This window comes from Epinephelus lanceolatus, chromosome 9 (genome assembly GCF_041903045.1).
Source record: "Epinephelus lanceolatus isolate andai-2023 chromosome 9, ASM4190304v1, whole genome shotgun sequence".
Taxonomy (NCBI): Eukaryota; Metazoa; Chordata; class Actinopteri; order Perciformes; family Serranidae; genus Epinephelus; species Epinephelus lanceolatus.
The window spans coordinates 36218421-36235956 of NC_135742.1; the positions used below are offsets into that span (position 1 = coordinate 36218421).

At 44.3% G+C, this 17536-nt stretch overlaps 1 protein-coding gene across 16 annotated transcripts in view; it reads right to left on the bottom strand.

The window, feature by feature from the left end:
• Positions 1-17536, bottom strand: part of fbrsl1 (fibrosin-like 1) — a 323291-nt gene that overhangs the window by 96065 nt on the left and 209690 nt on the right. For 10 of the 16 annotated variants that reach the window (XM_078170914.1, XM_078170920.1, XM_078170913.1 and 7 more), the window contains 2 exons: positions 14757-14786; positions 464-493 (listed from right to left, as the gene is read on the bottom strand). In XM_078170914.1, the coding sequence (XP_078027040.1) occupies positions 464-493; positions 14757-14786 (60 nt within the window). The remainder of the gene's footprint in view (positions 1-463; positions 494-14756; positions 14787-17536) is intronic. The other 6 variants (XM_033618537.2, XM_033618533.2, XM_078170921.1 and 3 more) reach the window with 1 other exon arrangement.

Sequence of the window (17536 nt, forward strand, 5' to 3'; positions counted from 1 at the left end):
CTAAGGTTATTATATAAAAGGCAAAAAGTGAAGCTATTATCTTATATATTAGAGAAACAAGCAGATAGAGGCGATATGTGCTATGCGATAAGATTAATTGCACACATACTAAAGCTTACTGCGTGCAGCATACACTATGAACTTGGCTAGAAGGCATCTTTAAGACCTATTCTGGCAAAAAGTGCTCCAAAAATAATAGATGTCTTTTACCACTGCAGAACAGAAAACTAACACAGAAAAACAGCTTCTTTCTGTACTGCATTTTCCTTGTCACTTTCTTGCTCTGTAAGACGCAAATGATCAACAGTGTAGGGACCGGCAGAGTGTCTTTTACCCCACATCTTTTTTCGCCAACAACACACTATGACTGTTTCCCTTCTTTAGTTGAGAGCTCAAATTTGTTATTCACAACTCTCAGCCACTTCATGTGGTGGGTGAATAAACACAGGAAAAGCAGTCTTACCTTGTCGTCAATGTCACTCTCGCTGTCACACTGTAACAGAAAAGAGACAGACACAGGAAATATAAGGAATTATTCATTTGGCTCCCCCCAGTAGCCCATAATCAGTGCAGATGTTATTTTTGTGTGCAACCTCTCATTCAGTGACAGCTTTCAGTGCAAATGGCAGAGGATGAAGAGGGAAAGGAGAGTGTGGTAGACTAAGAGAGTTTTTCATGTTTCAAAAGCGGCACAGCCGCACAGAACGCCATTCTGGTGTTTCTGTTGCAAATTCAATGCTGAAAATTTACAAAAGATGAAAAACGAATAATACTATACACTGGGTTGTATTATAAAGAGCCTGTTCAATGACTTTGCATTCAGCTGCAGCTTGTCATTTAGCCTTTTAAGAGTGCTTTAAAATTGGACGATAGTATCTCAAGGACACAGAGAGCTTAGACTCTCTGAATACTCAAACACAGTGCCTATTAAGTGCGGTATTTCAAATCCGCCTTGTGTCAAACCAGTCTTCATTTTTTATGTCAGACTTCTACAGGGATAAAGGAACTAAATAACAAGAGAGGTTGTACTCTGAAATGTGCCTTGTCTAGCACGGCCAAAGGCCAAATCACCTACTATTCACTCAAAAAGTGAAATGGGTTTTTCTTCAACACTTCAAATTTCAGAAGTCATTTCACCATTAAAATACAAAGTGATCAGGCTCAAATATCTCAAGTAGAGGTGCAGCCTTAGAAACAACAAGGAAAAAAAGAAAAAAAGTCCTTGTAACTGACAAACAGATGCGAATACTGCAGTGTGCAAGTGCTCAGAGAAAGCAACACAGGCTCAGACTAACACTGGAAATTGAATTCACCCTTAGCCTGAAAGAACGTGAAAAGTCAAAGTAAAGTCAATTATATTTTTTCTTCAGATAACATGCATCCCATTCTGTCAGCTGAAATACTGTAACTTTAATTTTCATGGTAAACTTAACCACATTCTTAACTTCAATCTAACCCCTATGCTCCTTGCTTCGGTTTCTCACACTGATTTGTCGCTAAATGCTCTTGGCTGCTCTCTCCCTCTACGACAACAGATAGTGAAGTTGTGGAAACAGGAGTGGTCGAGCTGCAGGCCAGTCCCACTGGACCTCACAGTAGGATGCATGAGGAGCAGAGCTACTCAAGCGAAGAGCCACATAGAGAGGGAGAGGGCCCCCACTGAAAAACTGCCTTCAATCTGTCAATTAAGTCCCTGTGGCAACATATTTAAGTGGACCCTCTTTATTTTGTTTGACTCCCTTTCAGAGCCGGCCACAATGAGGAGGGAGCTAGGTCAATGCAGGCACAGCGGCCCTTTGTTGCTAGCGCGGTGGGTCCAAATGTATAATTAAGTAACGAGAGTAATCAGTGCAAGGGCTCAGTGGCCAAGATCTCTCAGGAGAGGAAAGTGGAAGGGGGGAGGAGGGGTCTCCATGCCCCGTGATTCATCCTACTCTGCAAAGACAAGGGATACAGCAGGAGTCCTTGCTGGCAGAAGCTTTAAGTGAAAAACATTATGGCTCAACCCCCGAGGAGGGTTTACTGTTGTGTTTGCGTCTCTATCTGCACAATAACAACGTCAAGAAATGCCTGAGCTCCTATTGTTCACACTGAAGCATTCCTACACAACACAGGACAAGAACATACACCCGATAGCAGATAAAAACAGTAAAATTATATGTTCAATATGAGGCTTTATACATGTGAGGTGATTGTTGTTCATAGTTCCAGAGACTGTCAGTGAGCATAAAGAAAATAAGTGTGGAAAAAAGGAAGGGTGCCTCACAATATTGCAGAAAACATCCCTGAGAAAATGCAAAAATGGCGTGACTACAGTTTTTGTGTAAATATGACTGAAAATGTGGTTATTCATATTATATAACTATGAGAAATGCAATACAAAAATATGTTCATGTGTTTATTTGTTCCGCATTTATAAACGGATTAAGATTACTTGCTCTAAAATACAGGAAAATGGCCCATAATGGGTAATGACCACTGATAATAAAATGAGTAAATAAAACTCACGTATTAATCAGCATGCAAGCATGCATACAGGCATGTATGGAATGAATAATGTTAAATATTGGTCACATTTCTATGCAGCATGTCCTCTTTTCTCTTGGGGAATGTTTGCAAACCCTAATTTCTGGGCTCCTGCTTGTCAAAAGACCTTCATTACAGAGTGCAGGACATTAAGAGAAGAGAGTGGCTTAGGCTTCTTGTCAATCAATTCCCCATTCACACTACGGATTCCAGACAAATTAATTGTCAGCCATTTCTATACTGCTTGTTAGGGGCACATCACAACCTGTAATCACCACCACATTTGTTCCCCACTCTGCCGGTAAACAGGGACTCACATTCAAAACAATGTTTCTCTCCGTCTTGATCCATCTACGAATTACAATAAAAGAAAAATTGATCCAATCTCTAACTTGCCCCACCCCCAGGAAATGTATTCTTAGCATGCAGCAGAACAGATGCCTTCTATCTCACAGCGGTTGTGAGTTCCTCTCTATCACTGGGGACGAGTTTAAACCCTAGGTGATGGAGATGAACAACTGGCTGGGTCTATTCCCCGGGTGCATGCTCGGCCTTGTTGTTGCAGCAGTAGCCATGACACTAGAGATGAGGCCTCACAAGGCTGGAGCTGGCGAGGAGGAAAAATAATATCAAAAGAGCACAGCATGGTGCTTATCCTTTTACAAGAAGCATGCACTGCAGCGGAGCGTAAAGAGGAATACTAGCTACGGCTCAGACAGAGACAGAGAGAGACACAGCACAGCAGGGGAGAGAGAGGCAGGTGGAAAGGGGGAACAAAGCAACAGTAAGAACAAGCAGGGGGGATGCTATAGAGATGAAGGGATGGACGGATGGATGTAGTGTTAGAGTGGTTTTTGTCAGTATTGTATGTGATTGCCATGTTGGGCTATTACACTTGGTTGAGTCAAAGGAAAAAAAATACAATGAACTTATGAAGGTAAAAGATTGGCGCATGTTTGTGAGAGTGTGGGCGTGAGAAGAGGACCACGTCATTTAGCATCAATGCTTCTTTGAATACCTACACTGGGTAAGATTTTTAGCAAGGCTATACAAGAAAAGCAAATGGTGAAAATGCAAAGCCACAACCCCAAACAGAAACCTCCCCAAACAGCACGTCTGGTGGTCAGAGGGGACATTGTTAAAATCGGAGAGATATGCAGCTCACTAAGCTGCCTGACAGGAGCCAAGCCCCCAGTGGTTTGTGTCTCTCATAGATGTTCACAAACCAAACAAACCAAAAAAGAAATAAAAAAAGAAAGAAATGAAAAAACCCCAACTGGCTTGCTCTTCAGAGGCAGGGAGCAAGCAGCAACATCTGCACCTGGCAACCGCCAGCTACGCGGGGTAACAGGGGACCAGCTTCAGCGGATGGCTCATCCACAACCCTCCCTCTCTGCATCCCACCTCCTCTACAACCCTCCCTCCCTTCAGCCAGCACATCAGACGGATGCGTTTGACATTTACACAGCTTTCAACACTTCAGAGACAGGAGATTTATTCCGCCAGCGGCCCTGGCTGGAGCCAGGCCTCGACCTGGGCTGGCCCCCATGACGACCCTGTAGCTCAGCCCTGAAATGAGGCAGGGCTGAAGAAAGAGGAGCAAGAGGGAAGGAAAAAAAACAGAGAGAGGGAGGGAGGGATGCATGTCTCGATTCTCCTGGACATTTTCTCTGGCAGATTCCGATAGACGTGCAAGGGGAAGACAATAAGCGCTGCGCATCCCGGAGCACATTAAAACGACTGGCCAAATTAATCACACAGTTCCACTTGTCACACTCGGAGGACAGTCTGCCATGAATTCTGCCTCAGAGATAGAGAGAGGAACAGAGGAGGAACTTGCCCGGCGATGCAAATACTGGCACAGCGTCAACGACTGTCTGCCTGAATACTGATGGCAACCCTGTACTTGCTGCAAGAAATCAAAAAAAAAAAAAAAAAAAAAAAAAAAAAGGGCAAAACAAGAGTTTTGTGAGCTGCTGGCATTTAACTGTCACTGTCGGTTCCTACTCAAAATAAGTAAAGTAATAAATCAAATGTATAAAAGCAAAAAAGAGAGCATATGCATAAAAGTATTTGTGCTTTGATAATACAATTTGTGACGAAAGCTTGCCTTGCTGTGATCTATCAAAGTCATTTTAATAAGTGTTGCCACCAGTATTTAAGAGTGTAGGATGAAATGTAAGTGTAGGAATAACCGCTGATTTCACACAATTCACAAGTTTCAAACTGCTCTCAATTCATGGCACTCCAAAACAATGTAGCACCAACTTTAACACTCTTGATCAGTTTGGGATGTTACATCTTGATTCCTCAAAATATTTACACTGTGTTGTACCAGTGAATGTCTTAAACTAAAATCTTGATAAGTAAGAAGAAAATAAAGGATGCATGTAAAAATTGAAGACGGGCCACAACGACTCGGATTGAGCAGTAACACAACAGCAGCATCTGATCCCTTGTTGGTGACAAACCAACAATGCAAAACATTTAGACATCTTCATACTGACAAAAGAAATGGCTTCAATTTAGAAGACATCTCTGCAGGGACATATACTGAGATACTCCTGATTATAAGGGAGAGAGTACTGACAAACCCAGATCTCCTAGAGTGAGAGCACACAGAGGGGGTAATGGTCCATTTAGATAGTCGAGGACCAAAGCAGTGTCGGATACTGGTGGAACAACACCAATTTCCTCACGCAATTTCCCTCCTGCGGGTGCTGGGATGAGGTGTGGGGACGTGGGTACCGCGGCCACTCTGATAGGGCGCAGAAGCAGAGCCTGGGGTCCGCTGGGGGACCTCCTGCCAGGCCTGAGACATCAGCAGGATATCTGAAGGTCTCTTCAGCCTCATGGCGAAGGGTGAAGCCTTACTTGAACTCAGCTTTCATAATTTATCAACAGGATGTTTTATTGCATGCTCTTATACTCTCACCACCTCAGAGATACATTTAGAAAGCCGTGAGTCACTACAAAGTTGAGGAGGTGGTGTGTGTGTGTGCGTAAGCATGTAAGTGGGTTGGAATGACATCAGCATAGTAATAGCGAAAGGAAAAGAAATAATCTTTGGATGATTCAGATAACCTTACGCCGTCATGGCTACTGTACACCTTAATGGGGCAAAAACTAAAAAAAGCTCTGGGAACTTGAGCTGAGCCGTATTAATATTAAGGTGTACAAGGCTTACATAGCACCATCGCACTTAACTCACAACCACAGAGAGAAAAAAATCAAGTGATTGCTCTTGACCCCACTAGCTGTATCTGAAAGCACCACCTAGCAAAGTGATTTGATCACAGGATCAAATCTATACAGCCATTTGACCCTTGACCTTCCCAGCAGGCAGCATGGGAAGTCAGCTGATTACCCTGGGTCAGCCTAGGAGCTCTGGATTAGGAAAGTATTGATCTCAGTGAAGATGTAGGCTCCAGAGGGAATGAGATTGAGAGAAAAAGCTCTGCCGGGTAGAAATAATATCGACCAGCAGAAGAGGCCTAGACAGGCTCGCACGTAAAAACCATATTTGAGCTTGGGACCTCGGAGTTGGCTGTGCAAACAGAGAGACGGCTTCAGCAAAAGCTCCTTTCACAGAGGCCCATTGAAAGAGGACAGAGAGAGAATGAGAGTGAAGGAGGATTGAAGAAGACAAGCTCAGGGAAATGCTCTTTGCATTAGCCAGACACACAGAGGCCTCTGGTTCAGAGCTGACACACTTAAGGGAAGAGTCAGCAGGGGCCATGTAAATCAAGCTGGGGTGAGGAAAGATATAGTCCTGACCTGGGGCCAAACTAAGCAGACTTTAACATTACCCAGAGTCCATGTAAACAGCACTGAGACCTGGCAGCTCTCTGTTTCACTTCCATGCAAAGTATGTGGTGAGGTCGAGGAGGAAGGAGGGGAGGGAGTGCACGGACAGATTGATGGTGATGGCGGTGGGGGTAAACTTGAAGAGCTGTCCCCCTTCTTCACTAAATTAAAGGACCGCCTTGTCCTTTCCAACAAGAAATCCCTCAACCTTTGCTTTCAGCACTCTCCGGGGGAGTGACAGAGCCGACTGGGCTGCTGGTGTGATCCTTGGAGTAGTTTGGCGAGGGAAAAACAGACAGTAATGGCAGATGTACGAGGGAACAGGGAGCATTTATTCAGCTCAGAGAAAAAGAAGAAAACTGCCAGAAACCTGAAGGGACAGGGAATACACAACTGTGTTATGAATATAGTCGCAGAAGAAAAATGGGGACATAGGTAAGAGAGAATGAGAAAAAAAACGACTGATTTATGTTTTTTTTCACACCTCGTCTTTCATAAGGCTCCCTTCGGCTTCTTCTTGTCTCTGCTGACCGTGTGACTCTAACTAGCTCGCTATCTTGCCTTCAGAGTCGAACCCACACACACATACACGCATGTACAACCCTCAGCACCTCCCAGTGTTTTGACATGGCCCCGGGCCCGGTGCTGCTGAGCAGACACTGGGCATTGGAAATTTAAGTCGGGGCGTAGGAGAAATTAGGCGAGGAGGCAAGGAAATGGGATGTTGACTTGAACTGGCCCCGGGGGCAGCTGAGAGTCTCCCTGTGCAGCTCCGCTGGCTGCCTGACAGTTTGATGGAGCGAGTGGAGGCTTCCCCGCGGCCCGAGCCGCCGTCTCTAACACTGATGTAGCTCAGTGAGGAACAGATTGAGCCTCCAGGCATCGCTCTGTACTGCTACTCCCCTCCTCTCTGGCTCCTTCTCACTCTCTGTACTGCTACTACTAGCTCTCTCTCTCACTAATCCTGTCAAGCCAACACACAGAAACATGTACACACACATATGCACGCATATACATACTATCACACGAAATCACATACTGTATGCACACTTTAAGACACTTAGATACACAGAAATAACAGCAACACCCACAGAGAGCTTGACTCCCTCCTTCCTTCTCTTCCCTACGACAGTAATGTGATGAGCACTACAGATGCTGTTTACTGAGCTCTGGCCGACGCACAGGGGGAAGGAGGAGGAGAGGGAGGGAGGGATGGAGGAAGAGGCAGAAGGAGGTAGAGTCAGGGGGCTGGCAGGCCACCATAATGAAAAGAATCTGGCGGCGGCCCACTGTGTGCTGGTCATGAGAAGCATGTGCCGCCGGGGGGCTCTACTGCTAATTTCAGGGGGCAGCCAAGCGTTTCACGCTAGACTTGTCATCAGGCCAGAGGGGGCATTCATACTGGGTGACAGCAATTGCGAGAGGGCGGGCAGGGGGTTTGGGGAGGGGGGAGAGAAGAGAGAGGGAGAAGGCTTCAGCCCCCTTCCCCCGCCTTGTACCTCCTGTCCCCCCTCTGCAATGATCAAACGTTATTGTAGGCAGGGTACAGAATTACAAATGAGTGTCCTGTGGCAACGGCTGGAACTGGATTCAACTGCTCTTTCCGCTCTGCTCACTCCTCAGGTGGCCACGAGGGGCACACCTCATCCTGCAACCCCTGCTGTCCAAACACGATTTAATACTTGCATCTTCCTAGTTAACATGACAATAATAATCTGTTACAAAAGCAGGCGGTTTGTAAGCCCACGTGTTCACACACAGAGGTACTGGGAGATATGGATAAAACCTTAATCTCTTTCCACAACTGTAAATTTAGGTTTTGTTTTGTCACAGTATCAATACATAATTTGATAGAGGTGGACAAAATTCAATTCAGAAATTGTTTAAAATAATCATACCATGAGACAAGACTTGAATTAAAACAAAGAATGATGAGTTCAAGGGTTACAGATTTCTGTATTTACAACTTTAGTATCCTCCTCCATGTCTGCCTACATCGTGTTAACTTGAGAGGCAGTTGGATTTGAGTGAGAACCACAATATCATGCAAGAATCACAAGATCACATGAGAGTCCAGCCCTGATTTGCTTCCATTGTCTGTCCACATAGCTCCCATGGTAGAAACAGTGTTGCCAAATCTCTACCAGTGGACACATTTCTACCTTTTCATGGTAAATACTGTCATACTGCCAATCCCTATAGTGTAATATTGAAAATATCTTGGAAACTTAGATGTGAAACAACTTATGGATAACACAACCAGGAAGGAAAATCCAGCAAATGAAATGCCTGACAAATTAAGGCACTTCTGCCTACTCGCTGATTTGCAACATTGCCTGCAATAGTCTGATACATCAAGAAACAAAGGATAGATCCCTCAGTATATAAAGAATGACAAAATCTCTGATGGCTGACAAACACTGTATGCCTTATGGTATACATCACCATATTGACTATCCCTATCCCCGCCATGTCCTTGGTTTCTAGCAGCTCCCTCCATCTCTACAGGACTGGCAGTCTGTTAAAGGTGAGATGTCTGACTGGCACGTCTTTAATCAGTGCCATCGACTGGCCTGAGGATTTGTGTGCACTTGGGGTTTATCTCTCAACTCGGCTAGATAAAATGAGCACAAAGTCATTAAAGAGCTGAGACGAGAGAAAAAACAGAAACAGAGGGTAAAAACACCCTGTCAGCCCGACCCCTACATCGCAGATCCTATGAAGTGAGAGACAGAGTGAGGGAGGTAGAGAGATGCAAGAGGAGAGTGGGAGCTACCGAGGAGTCGATGCTAACAGCTGGCAGCCTCCCCCTTAAAAAAGAAGCGGCTGGCTCTAGTCTGGCAGCCAGGAGAGGCGAGCGAGGGACAAGCAGGGATGAAAGGAGGAGTGTGAGAGATGGAGTCAGTGATGAAAGGTGGGTGGTTGATGGTAGATGAGTGGATGTGGGATGGGGTGGGGTGGGGGGGATTAACCAGCTTGCAAGGAGAAACTTCTGTTCATCGCCTCTGACATAAGCCGTCACATGAGAGACAGAGGAAGGGATGGGAAACAGAGAAAGAGAGACAGAGAGCAATGTAGAGGGAAGGAGGAGAGAGGAAGGGGGAGGCAGCCACATTGCACATCTTCAGGCTGTGAATAATTTAGAGGAGCACTGGGGAGACGAGACGAAGATGAACACAAAACACTGGCAGCGTTTGACCTAGAGCTGCAGCTACATCAGTGCACATCACAGAGCGAAGAGAGCTCTCTCTCTCTCGCTCTCCCTCCCTCTTTCTCTCTTTTCTCTCTTTTGCTCTTCATCTGCCTCCCTCTGCGTCAGGGAGGAAACAGCTGTACGCTATTCTTGTTTCGGCTCACATTCTATGAAACTCAACAGAATGGCTGACAACTTTGTTTCATAAGGATCTCTCTTTCTCCCTCCCTGCTCTGGGCACGTCAGAAGAGTCAAAGAGCTGCGCACGAAACGGATGCGTGTATAGCCAGTCTATATGGGGCTGTAAGGGCCGACACAGGTCTGTGACATCAAACGCACACAGGGTTAATGATACCATTACATCACGTGAGAAACAAAAACTAAACATCTGCACAGTATGTACTTTCTGTCGCTAGGGGGTCTCTCAATCAAAACAATAACAAAAGATGTTGATGACATTGTGAAGTTGCATGGGATCATGGGAGTTGTTGTCTGTGTTGTTTAACAACCGTATAGAAACACGTTTTCTTCACGTTACTTTCAGTCATTTCATTGTAATGAAAAAGCCGCAAGTTAACTTCCTAACTTACCATTAGTACTAGATGAGTCGACTAACCATACACTGAAGGCTACAGCTACTGCAGCAAATGCCCAGAACTTTATTCGTAGTCAACAGAAGTTACGTAATAGCACAAATAAACTGACCAAGCAAGGCAGCGGTAGACCAGCAGCTTCCATGTTCTGCGGGGTGAAATCACTGTTTATGTCAAAAGGTTGTTTTAAAGAGAGCGCAATGTAACAGCTTCACTAGGGCAGCAGCAATACGTACTTTAGCCACCTGAAAATAGGCCCACCTAAAAACAACAATATCAGTTTAAGTGTACGCTACATTTTATTTATTAGTATTTTTTTTACAGCTTTACCTTGGTGTCAGACAGAGATTTCCGACAGGGAACTGATGCCTTTATCCATTCCCTCTTCAAAGAGGGAAGAGGCCAGACTCCATTGGCTAAAACAGTAATTTTACCTCACAGGACAAAGAAGTTGCTGGTCTACCGCAGCCTGGCTTTGTTTGTTTGTTGGAGTTATTTTATGACTTTGTTGAATTCAAACTGATGCTTTAAAACTCAGAAGTCACACAATAACACAGTAGGTTGTAGTAACATTAAAATGTTACCATACGCATTACCTTGGTGGCTGGCATGAGCCTCTTGGCACAGTAACACATTGTAGTAAACTGGATCAAAATTGAAATTACATACCAATAAATCAGATCTTCACTGGAAGACTGGGTGGCAAAATGGCATGCAACAATGAAAAAAAAGTGCTGTGTAGCAGATAAACTGCAGTATTACTGTTTTTGAGTAAAATCTGTGATATTGTATCATCCCGTGTTTTTTCCAGTTTATAAAATAAAGTTATAGATTTCTCTGAGTGTGAACATTGTTGGAAACATTTGGGAGAATATAAGTACACAACTCAACAAAAAAATATATATATATTTAAAGGTTCGGTCATTTTTAGACATTTGAATGCATAAATGTCACATAGCTTTTCTTTCTCTTATATATCTTTGTTAATCGAATATCTTTTGGTTTTAGACTGATGGTTGTCCAAAAAATGCAATTTGATGTTTCAGGGGTTTAAGAAATTGTGATGGACATTATTCTGACAATCTACAGCCTAAATGATTAAATGATTTGTAGCAACAATAATCAACAGTTTACTCAGTAATGAAAATAATCACAAGTTGCAGGTACTTGACAATTAATACATTTGAAAAATTGTCTCCCAAACATTGTGCCCATTGCATTTTCAGAGCCATGATCTCAAAACTAATTACAAGATAACAAGTATTTACTTTGTTAATTTGATTCTAAATTAATATATAACTAGTGTAATATCTAACACTCTAAACTGACATTTCATTGACTCATTTCTAGCAGAATGTCCACATCAGCACAGCCTGTGTCAGTAGACATGATGCAGTATGAGAGAGGGACAGCACTGTGAGCAACCGAGCGGTGGAAACTGTGGACAGCAGCAGTAAATAACAGCTGCCCTGTGATTAGGCACAGAAGAGGTTAAACAGAGCTCGTTCACGCCGCCTTTGTCAAGGTGCCATGAATCACCTCACCTGCTGAAGTGTGTGTCTGTGTGTGTGTGTGTGTGATGAAAGGACCACTGGGCATCTGTGATGGGAGTGACAGTTGGGCGGACAGAGGGCGGTCTGATCACACCAGAAGGGAGGGGCCATTTATTACTGTAATTAAGGAACCGTGGGAGTAGAGGAGGAGAGATTTCTTATGCACACTGATATGCACGTAGAGGAAATCTCTTAATTTGGGAGGAATGATAGCATGAGGCAAGTGGATGAGGAGTAAAAACATGAGGACAAAAGATGGCAAACAAAACTCACTTGCCTCTCTTTATTTTCTCGGCCCCTCCCTCCAACACCCTCTCACTCCCTCTCCCACTGTCTCCTGCTCGGTCTGCGTGGCTGATATTAATGGGACGTCCCTTGTTTGTAAATGTGCCAAGTTGTGTGCACCGCTGTGGGCTGTCTATTATAGCAGGCCTCTGGGGCAGCTTTTCCATATGGCGTCACATATGGCACTCAACAGCATCAATTAATGTTGTTATAATACTGATTTTTATGAGCTAGGGTTTCACTCCTTTCCTCTCTTCTCTACCCCTCCACCCCCTCCTCCCTTTTTTTCCCACCCACTGTCGCTGATTATTTTGATTCTTCAAACTTCCTCTCTTCGAATTCCTCAAACCTTCGACAAACCTGGCTTCTGAACAGTAGAGGATCCGAGAGGTTTTCTGAGCCAAATTCTGAAAGCTCCTACCAGCTCTACTGAACGCCGTTCAAAGACCTTGAACATGACTTTGTTCCTGCTATACTGCAGAAGAAGGGTAATGCAGTTGCCAGTGTGTCAGAATCTTTGCATCTTCTCTGAAGCTAAGAGACTTCGATCAATGAAATATGAAAAAACACGTGAAAGATAAAAACAGCAATTATACTGACTGAAAACTACGCTGGGTAATATCACATATCTGCAACCAAACACTGCGTCTACAGCACCTATTGTAGTTGTGGTCACATTAGGCCAGCATCAGGGCCTATTAGTGTGTTAAATTAGGCCTGTATTTATGCACAAAGCAATAGACAGATGGATGCAAGAACAGAATCTGAGGGGCCTTTTTGTTCCCTGGTGCCTTTGGTGGTGGATCTGACAGGAAGGGAACAAGAGCGTAGCAAAAAGCCCCGCTTAAAAAGCTCCCAGCCACACCAGCCTTGTCAGCGACGCCACAATTAGAGACTAGATCACTGGCGCTTCCCAGCGAGAAACATCTCACCACCACTCCTCAATGGAACTCTTTCGTTTGAGGAACGCACTCAAAGCTGGGTTTTAAAACGTTTCGGATGGCTAATCACTCTCAGGATGAAAGGCCCTGGCGTGTTCGTTTGTCTCAGCGTGGGGAGCTTCCCTTGCCGTTTCTCTGTCTCTGATTCTGATTGTTTTTGTTCGTTTCTTTTTCAGCAGGCAGGCGAGGCAGGCGAGCTGGCAGGCAGCGCTGTTTGAAGGTGCAGTCAGACCCGAGTGCAGGCCTGATGCTTTGTAGTGATATTTCCAGCAGCACAATCTCATTACTTTTTGACGTGGGGGATGCGTGCAGGGGCGGATTGTCATTTCACGCTGTCAAAAGTTCCGTGAGGGAAACGGAGATGGGAATGGAACTTCAATGACCTGCATGCCTCTGGCTCATCAAGACTGAATATATTAAACCAAATAACACAGATAAAATCCAATGAACCAGATCCTTGAAGATGCTTGTAAACTTAATGTCCAGTCCCCAGGGTTGTTGAAGGGATCTCACTTCTTATCTGGAATCTTTGTAATTGGATCTATTTCACAGCCTCCCAAACCTGTCACTAAACATGCCCTGAACCTAATTAACCTACATACAGCGCAGCATATACTGCAGGCAGTGCATGTACATATGTAGCTTAGACAAACAGGCCTTTGTGTCTTGAGAGGAAAAGTCCTGAGGGCAGCATCCCACACCTCTCAAAGATGGTGAGAGCTTCTGGACGTTTTCACATGGGACAATCATTGGCAGCTCCCCCCTTAAAAAAACAAAAAAAAAACTAGGGGGGTTGTCCCTCGAAGTTGATTTCACACGGAGTTCTTTCAATACGGAGAAAAACTTTGCTCTGTTTAAGAAGCTGCCAGGCACTGATTGAAGCGCCTGGTTACTATGCGAACCCCAGCCTGTTGCTGGGGTGACTGTCCCAAAGTGCTTCCTGGGTAATTTTCGAGGTCACTGGTTTGTGCACGCCTATGTGGTGCAGATGGGCCCACCCTCATTCAGAGCCCAGCAGGAACTCTTTCATTAGACCCAGTGAATGGCCTCATTCATCCCCTTCACCTCAATTGGTCACGCTGCGTCTCTGCAGAGGGCCCAGGACAAACTTTTCTCTCTTTCCACTCCCTGATCTTCCACGCACCACCCACCTTAGTCATGCTTCACTTTTGTTCGGGAGCATGTGGTGGCTGAAGCTCCAGGCCTCATCTTTGTCTGCAAACTACCCTAGACTGAACTGGAACCAAACTGACATTGCTGTCTTCGTTTATCTTGAAGAATGTAAAATAAAACAAACATTATATGACACATTATTGGAATCTAGCGACATTTATCTAACGCGTACCCATAAAAAGAATGATTATTCATATTCAGAGATATTTTTAAATATTTTGTGCAGTTCTTTATGACTTATCAGAGCTTTAATGCCCTGTCCCATACTCCTATTTCTATCTCAGTGTTGCATGAAATACCCCAAGGAGCCATTCCAGCAGAATTCAGAGCCATTTCATCCCTAAGTTGCCTCTCCCTTCACTGAGTCGCTCCTGTAACTGCAGTGCTTAGCCATGCTAGTGGCTCCTCTACTCCTTGCCTCTTTTTGGCCCTCAAGTGAGTCTCAGGTCTGGCCTAGTGAGAAGTGACTAATTGTCTTGAGTTGTTAGTGTGCCTGGAATGAGATCCACTTCAATCTGTGACAGGGTGCACAATAATTTTGTTTCCCCCTTCCTCCTCCCCTCTCTCTCTCCGTCTCCTTCTTGGAGCAGATTTACCCCTTCTGCTTCTCAAGCTACTGAGCTGTAAAATTGAGTGGACGGCAGGCAGGATAAAGAATGAGACCTGGCATCGTGGACGCACTAACCTTGAGGAGGGCCACTGCTGCTGGCTGCACCTAAAGAGATGGAGACAGAACGTCAGCCATATTGGACTGAGGAAGGTTAAAAATGAGGAGGAAAGACCAAAGGTGGAGAGAAAGGTGAAGACCCTTGCTGAAGAAACAGTATGACAGCTTGGTAAAGCTGATCTAAATCAGCATGAGGATGGACATACACACTACAAAGAGATGACAGGGTGTCAACCACAGAGAGAAAGAGAAAGGAAAAAGCATTAGGTATCATTTAAACTGACCTGGTCTCCTCTTACATTCCTTGATCTTCCTCACCTCCATCTTTACTTTATAATGTAAAGTCTTACCCTAGTAAATCCGTCAGCTACTGCAGTGCACAGTACAGCTACTAAAATAGATAGATAGATAGCTTTATTGATAGACTCAAGGTCCATTTAAAAAGACATACAAACACAAATATAATTTAAAAAAGAGACCGTCATACCAGTGTTTCCACATAGCTGACTGATATTGCACAATACTGAGACCATAGTGTGCTATTAAGCTTTGCAATTAAACAAGTCATACTGAACACATACAATGTCTGATAAAATGTACATATTTTATAAAAACAGTGTATAAAACGACCCCGGAGCATGTTTCCTAGCAGTTCTAACAAAACTATCCCTTGTAATGAAATCAACTTGTATAGCCACTCCTGGAACGAATCTGAGCAATCAATTACTATGAATCACAAATACACTAGCTGCAGTTTAGATGTGAACAAATGGAGCCTCAGTCCCTTACAGATGATATTAGTGCACTGAGCTGCTCTCTCTCCACGAGAGATTAAGCAGGTTTGTACTCTCCCAGGCGGGCAGTGCTCCCCCCTTCAGGGTGCTGCACTATCATTTGCAGGAAAATTACTTCAGTAATGAAGAATCCAGGCCCATAAATCCTCGTGGCCTCACCTTCCTTCGCCTCCCAAGTCTCGCTGAACAGCTAGTAAAAATTCCCTTTAAAAAATTCATAGCGCAATTTTGCTCAAATCCCTCCCAGCAAGCACAATTATGGAACTTTCATCTCAATTGATTTATGTCCTGGGCTAAGAGAAGGGGGGCATGGGTTGGAGAGGGGGGGGGGGGGGGGGGGGGGGGGGGGGAACAAGTGGTAAATCATTGTTTTTAAAAGGGAAGGCATAAGGCCTTTTGTCACTTTCACTGCATGTGTGTTGCGGTGCATGTGATGGAGAGGTGCATGGATGAGGGGAGGAGGAAGAGGAAACGTCTGAAGGGTTTGAAAGCAGGATTGAAATGGCAAAAAGGAGGAGGAGGGGAGGGAGATGGGGTTGAAAGGAGCGGTATTCCACTTGATTAATAACACTAATCAAATTATACAGTGTTCCACTGTGCCCTGAAATCTGGGGCCATAATGTCCTCTAATGGCGAGGTTCATGGAGCTAAACTTCAGAGGGAAAACACGGTGCTGACTGCTGCATGCCTTAATGAAGGCAGTAAAACATCCATTTCCAGAAGCCATGAAATGAAAGGCAAGATTGTAGATGTGCACCCAGTGGCTCTCCCACTGCAAAAAAAAGAAGGCTGTTAACACAAAAGACAGTGTCGGAGAGAAAGGGAGAGGGGGACAGACAGACAGACAGAATGACGCAAGACCTTAAGAAGAGAAATGAGGAGAGAATAGTACAAGTGAAGAGATTTAAAGGGCAAGAACACCAAGAGTAGGGGGATATAAAAAGAAAAGGGATGATGAAGTGAGGATAGAAAGACAGATTGGTAGATGCTCTCAGTGCTTTATTTCCAAAGAAGTTCTCTTCTGGCATGAAGACAATCTGTGTCTGCTGATTATGGATGAGCCAGGCTGCTTTACTATGTCTGTTATACTTAGTGCTGCTGACAGCAGCCACAATTCATCACTATTTAGTTGCTGATGCACCTAACCACAGCATCCTCCTCCTCATCTATCTCAATAGCACTCCATTAGAGTATTCCCTCTGTCCATCCAGGCATGCATTCTGTTGATCCATCTATCCATCCGTATTTCCATTTGTCCGTCCAGCCACTTGTGCGATCGTCCATCCATCCTTTCATCCATACATCGGTCCATATGGCCATTCATCCATCCATATGTCCATCCATTCATCTATCCATCCATGTGCTGTCCACCTATCTAACCATATACCAATCCATCCAATCTTGTGTGGATAAAATTCTGCTCTGAAAGATCTGACACATACAACAATATTGCTCTGACCTCAGCTGTCAGCTAGTTGCAGCAGGTAAGAGGTTAGCTTGTAACTTCTAGGCACCATGCCAAAAGACAGTATGACTTCTGTCAACAGCGGCACACTATATGTCGAGCATCAAAATCTAAGCACAACACATAAAGATCACTAATCACAAAGTGTAGTCCTGCAGAAAAAAAAAGCCTGCCGCATTAAAACTAACTGAAATTCCAGACACTTCAATTTATAGGATAAAAAAAACATTATAGTTTACATTCAATCTACTAAATTGCACATGCTACAAACAATCAAATCAGCCTTTGCATCTTGAATAAAGCAAATGCTGTTCGTAGTCCTTGGGGCGAAATTTCATCTGGAAAACCAGGGGGGGAAAAAACAACAAAGCTGAGAAAACACAGATTGCTATTGTTATTATTATCATAATTACAGTTGTGCTTATCATGCAAGCGGCCTCAATCAGGATGAAATACAGTTTCATTTGATGAAGCTTCCTGTTTTGACTGGCTTGAGTTTGGGAACCACACACTTGGCTGGCGTGCCAAAAACTCAATCA